The 6,437-nt window shown below is 37.2% G+C and overlaps 1 protein-coding gene across 1 annotated transcript; it reads left to right on the plus strand.

Moving 5' to 3' along the window:
• Positions 1-245: 245 nt before the first annotated feature.
• Positions 246-6,171, plus strand: LOC131326887 (MADS-box transcription factor 23-like). Its single transcript, XM_058359794.1, has 9 exons — positions 246-354; positions 470-694; positions 1,767-1,842; positions 3,496-3,557; positions 5,152-5,251; positions 5,339-5,380; positions 5,471-5,554; positions 5,646-5,794; positions 5,877-6,171. The coding sequence occupies exons 2-9, from the start codon at positions 513-515 to the stop codon at positions 5,890-5,892; spliced, it is 711 nt and encodes a 236-aa protein (XP_058215777.1). The 5' UTR covers positions 246-354; positions 470-512; the 3' UTR covers positions 5,893-6,171.
• Positions 6,172-6,437: the final 266 nt, after the last annotated feature.

Raw genomic sequence — 6,437 nt, forward strand, 5'->3', positions numbered from 1 at the left:
GTGTCTGTTCTCAATTATGTCACTGAACCACAGGATCAACATGGTCATTAAAGCAGTGATAGTACATAAAATAATACAATAATAAAGTCACCCGTCCATTCCCTATTTCCAAGAGTCCGAGGTTAGCTTACCTCACTCGCTTTCATGAATGGAGGATACACTTCCTACCCTCATCTGACATCTGCTTCTAAGTTACTTAGGTGAACTTCACCTGTAATCATTATGTCAGTTGTTAGCAATTAGCATCTCTCTCTCTCTCTCTCTCTCTCTCTCTCTCTCCAGCTTGTTGGCATTCTTATAAAGCAAGAAATACATCAGAAGCCAATAACATTCGCCATCATTCGTCAAAAACCAGTAATTTCTCCCTCTGGCTCATTATTAGTTCAATACGGTCCATTTCCAAGTGATTGTTCCAGAGTAAGGAATATAATTCGTTTTTGACCTCTTTAAGCTGTATGTCTGGATCTAGCAGGAAAAAACGTTGACGAAACCCTAAGAGCATTCAATAAGAGATGGGAAGAGGAAAAATTGTGATCAAAAGAATTGACGACACAACAAGCAGGCAAGTGACTTTCTCGAAGCGCAGAAATGGATTGCTCAAGAAGGCCAAGGAACTATCAATTCTTTGTGATGCCGAAGTCGGAGTGATTGTCTTCTCTAGTACCGGGAGGCTATATGAATTTGCAAGCACTAGGTCAGATCTTTGTCCCTCTCTTGGAAGGCTGTATTGTCATAGTTTTATGTTGTGCTCCAATACTGGTCTGTGGTACTGAATTGTTTTCTATAGATTTTTCTACGATTGTTTTCTAGTTAACAGGAAATCAATATTTCACATATTGTGGATACAAATCCAAAACTTTCCTTGCACTGGACTACCATCTACCGTTAAGTTCTAAGATTTAGTGCCACTCAACTAATTCCTTTCTGTGAACCTTTTGAAAGATTGTAGTCAATCATATGCCCATTCTGATAAAAGAGAAAACAATCCAGCTTTAAGGTTTATCTAATTGAAAGTTTCGTACAATTTATTAATGTTCACAGTTGGAAACAGTTTGCACAGCTTAGCTGCCTAGTAGGGATGCATATTGCATGATCCGGTAGTCCAATCTGGTATATATCCTTGTACAAGATAGGATAGGCTACACTTGTAGGTGGTGAGAATTTCCCTAGAATAATGTAAAAAGTTTTCGTCAAACCAAGTCTAGTTCTAACTTCTTTTACCATCATAATGAGAACTTGTAATCTTGTACGATCTTGAGACAACTAGAAAGTGGGTTCAGTCCAGAGTTATGCGGCTTATGCCTATTGTAGAACTGTCAACAAGATATTTAGGTGGAAAACAGTTAAGGATACAAAGTTGATGTTATGTATTTACATGCAAAGCTATGAACATGTATACAAAAGTTTTGAATTCTTGATGTCATGAATTAATGTCCTACCCTAATCACAGAAAAGTAAGCATTCCAAGGCGTTTCAAGAATTCTCAATTTTACCATTCAAGGTTCATGTTTTTACATGCTAAGTTAAGAATTTCTATGCACAAGTTAGGAACTCATGTCCAAATGTTAAAAGTTTCTAGAGAATTTAAAGGATGCAAACCATACACACACAATTATGGAGAGTGTACTGTTTCATTTCCGAGTAATCCAAAGTAAGCAATTAAAAAAGCAGTTTGGCGTCTTTCTGTCCGTTTTAGATGAAGTTCTTTGCATTATGAACTCGCAATGGCAAAATGCGCGGCTGACGTTTTGCATTTACCTTATCAGCATGAGATCGATAGTCGAACGATACGACAAAGAGCAAGAGGATTACCAGCTGATGAGTCCAACTTCAGAAGCCAAGGTATTCTTCAATGACCAACTCATACATTACCCTGCAAATTTTCCAGCATATTACATGATATTCAATCGCACTTTGTTATGGTATTTATCGATTTAAGATACAAAGTCTTTGATAAAAGACACCATCTCATCCACTAGATAGCACAGATTAGATAGTATTGACTATTGAGAGAAATTGGAACTCACACAACACAGTTTGTACCTATTGCCAAATCTAGATAGTTGCAGTTAACACAAATGAAACTCTTCTAACAATCACTTGAAGCTATAAGACTAATCTTCCTGATATTTGTTGTCCTTTTTTGTATGGGAGACAGAAGGGCAGAAAGGTGTTCAAACTCTCCAAAAACAAAAGAATGTCAACCCAAAAAGAGGGAATCATCAATAAGACAATACAAGTATAAAATGCTCTTTAGATTGGCCCTTGAAACTTCCCATTTATATCTTGTTTTTGAGCAGTCAATGACTTTAGCCTCACTAATTTAATTGTTATGTGAGGACTGAGGACCATTACTGAGGCAAACCCCTACAAAGTTATTCTTGAGCTTTTAATCCAAAAAACTATGAACTTCTAAGGCCTTTACTCTGTGTCCACAGTTGTAGTGGGTTCCAGACCAAAGATGGCTAGGACCACAGCACTTCAAAAGTTGAGTATGTTATAGTCATGCTACATGTGCATAAACAGTTAGATTCCAATCCCTTTAGTGCAAAACTCATGATTTGCTCATCACGAAAAAGAAAAAGAACACTCCATAAGTTGGCTACTTGACATCCCCCATATAGAAGATTTCTAGAAGAACCACCAACCCAACTCCAAGCCGAACTCAAGAACTTGGGTTCATTAGATGAGGAGGAAAAAAATGTTGTAACTCGTTCAGCAACGTATGAAAATATAACGATATCTCATATAGGAGAACGAATATCTAATTTTATAACCTAAAATGATCGATTAGGAAATTTCACTTCTTTACTTGAGAGAGAGAGAGAGAGAGAGAGAGAGAGAGAGAGAGAGAGAGCCTTTATTGAAAATGCACACATCGTCACGCATGTCTTACTGGGCCTAATCACTACATATCCACAACTTGCGGCTAGAACACATCAAAATCAGATTCTGTTGTTGAAGCATAGCATTAGACACATGGAACCATGACGTTCTCAAGTCTAGGAGTACACATACAACATAAACAGTATGAGCCTCTATTTGATTGGTGATTAAAACTCGCGATAGATGTTTAAGAGCAGCCAAAACCAGAACTTATTTCCTAACATTCGCCCACATGTATATTTTGGTCTCTCCACATGAGATTTTAGACAAACCACAATCATGGTAGCAAACATGACATGCTAGTCAATCTAGAGCATTAGGATCCAAATAACACTTGCACAACTAGAAAAATTAAGCATTATATTGCATATGAATTATAGCATCTAGAAGTTTCAAACCCCAATATAAAGTTTATGTAACCTAAGACCTCCTGTTATGTAACTTCTCCATTTTTATCTCCTTATATTCAACAATGGGAATTATGCATTGTCTATTAGCTTTCAATCTATGAGAAGGACTCTACATGCTGCCTGTTTCCTTTGACTTACAATCTATGGGATATCCTCAATAGATGCATGGATAAAGATTTTGATTTTTTGATATTGATAGTTTTGGCAAAGGGAAGCAGAAACCTTAAGGCAAGAGCTGAAATACTTGGAAGAAAGCCAAAGGTATTACCTTTTTCTATGTCTTGCTTCTAATGAGTAGGAAAAATCACTAGATATCGAGTCATGCACACAATGTTTATCAATGACCCTACAATTAAGAAAATTGGTGAAAATTTACTAGACTTACAAAAAGTTGGTCTTCCAATATGTCACTATCAAAGTGCGCTTAAATAGAACATCAACTAGGACAACTTCAGAACAGGCAGAATCTATGAGGGGATTAGAATGAAAAGAGCTTAAAGGCTATTGGGAGGGGAAAGGGCCCGGCAGATAGTTTCCTAGCGACGATAATACAGCAGTTGCATACCTTTTAAAAATATTCCCAGATACCCTACTGTTCCAAACCAGAGAACAAATCTTTTAACTAGATCAAATTTTCCTATTTATGTCCATACTATTTCCTCACACAAAGATATATACCAACCATGAAAAATTACGAAGGAAGGAGCTATAACGCATAAATAGCTAAACTAAAAAAAAAGGAGACGCCCATAGAGATGTGATTTAAATGTTTTTTTTCTGGTAAATAGTGATTTAAATAGTTATTATGAGCATAAGAATAACTTCGGAACACTGTAAAAATGCAAGTCTAGATAGAGTTGAAAATCAGTCTCACATTTTGAGGTAGCTTACTTCATTCAGGTAATATGCTATATAAGGCTAATATAGCATACCTTGTTCAATAGCATGTGGTATACTGCCAATCAAAAAAAAAATAAAAAATATTGTGGTGTACTACCCTATGAAGCATGGACAATTAGTCGGATGTTACCAGGTTTCTGACACTTATAGGACACCGGCACTCTCCGGACACGGCACTCATATCAAAAAAGTCCAAATGTTTCTCAACTTACACTCCGGGGACACTCAAAAGCTCGCTGTGGAAACTCAAGGGACCCTCTATGGACATCCAAAGGACATGTTGAGAGTGTTAAAAAATTAAAGGGCTCTACTAAAGCTTAGGGAACTCTAGCCTTTGGTATCATAGATGATGGTTTACTAACTATAACAATGAAATGATTTTTGCCGGAGTAAATAAAGAAATGATATTCCAAACAAAGACATATATGTTACTTTAAATAAACTTAGAGCCTTCACTTTTTCATATTTATTCACCTTCAATAGCTTGCAGCCTTGCACACAAGTAGTTGTGGGTATATAAGGCTATAGAACATATTTTTTAAAGTATCCCCAATGTGTCGTGTCCTCAAATTTTTTAAAAGTTCCACGTGGGAGCGTTGTGACTTGTCCGTGTCATGTCGTGTGTCCTTGTCAGCACTCGGCACCACATTTAAAGAAGAAGACAACACTTGGTGTCAAAAGAAGACTACAGTTGCTTGAGCAAACAAATAAAGTACAATAAGCATTTAAAGAATCGCCATTCATGAGTAATGGACTACAAAGTAAGAACATTAGTTAGTGGTTGAATAGGGTTGATTCCTATTTGACCCTGTTTGCACAAGCCAGTGAAAAGATGATGCAGGAGAGCATATAGTGATGTTTGTGCATCATAAATAAAAAACATGCCGCGTAACCATGGATGCACATACAAAATCCAATATATTTACCAACAGTTCAACTGTAATAACAATTTCAGACAACTAAAGGGTGAAGAACTTAATGGTTTGAGTGTCAAAGATCTGGAAAATCTAGAAAGCCAATTGGAAACGAGCTTGAAGGGTATCCGGACCAAGAAGGTACGCAAGAAATTATCACCGGTAACGTTATTGTTACACAATACGTAGTACATATATTGCCCGTCTTACGGTTTTCTATTTCTGCAGGACCAACTTTTAACTGATGAAATACAAGAATTAAACCGCCAGGTCATTTCAAAATTTGGCCACCACGGTTGCAGTCTGTGTAGGTGCCTGCTTTAATGTTAGAGTAGCTAAATTCAATTGGTTCCACTGCAGGGAGTTATTATTCATCAAGAAAGTACGAAATTGTATAAGGAGGTTAATGTGCTGCAAAAAGAAAATGCAGAATTGCAAAAGAAGGTATAGAATAAAGTTGCATACCTTATTTCACCTACAAATTTAGGTAATGGCAAAGTTGTTCCATGCTAAGCTTTAGAGGTGTGTGATACAGGTTTATGGAGAAAACGACATCAATAGCCACAAAAGAAGTTCCATGCAACCACATGGTTTTAGCACTGGATATGAGTTAGATGGACCTAGAGATCTGCAGCTATGCCAACCGCAGAACTATGAAACGCCAGAAAATGCAACAAACTTACGGTAATATTCTCTCAGAAATTACAATACAACATTGTACGATTTCAACACTTGGTTCAGTGACATCTCCTGTAAATTATAGCAGATTACAACTGCCTTAGCAAGCAAACCACTGCAGAGATGGTAGTATATATCCCTCAACAACTTGTGCCAAAAGTGACACAAATTATTATTTACCAGTGTGTGACACAGCGGGAAGAGCCATTCAGCATTAAGTACTCTCACATGTGCGAGATACGAACCCCCCACCAACTTGTGTAACTTTGGAATAGTTCCTCAATTCTGTTATCACGATTTATCAACTGTATCTCCAGTAGTTTATTTGCATCCTATTTATCCAGAAAAGTTTCCCTTCAAACGATCAACTTTTTCATGAGCAACATCAGAGAAGTCTGCCAAGTGCAAAAACAAAGAAGAATGCATCGCTCAAATTTTCTGAAGAACTATTCAAAATACCAAGATTTCCCAAGTTTGTAGAGTCAGCAGACAGTAACCACATAAGAACTCATATAATGCTAGGTATGACTTGGTCTCCAAGGCGTTGTCCTTTGGTCATTGTTTCCCTCTCTGACTAGTATGAGGTCCTTCTCTCAATGTAGGGTCTGGGAGGACACTCATACAAACCCTTGAACTAAATCCGACAATC

This window comes from Rhododendron vialii, chromosome 5a, assembly GCF_030253575.1.
Source record: "Rhododendron vialii isolate Sample 1 chromosome 5a, ASM3025357v1".
Lineage (NCBI taxonomy): Eukaryota > Viridiplantae > Streptophyta > Magnoliopsida > Ericales > Ericaceae > Rhododendron > Rhododendron vialii.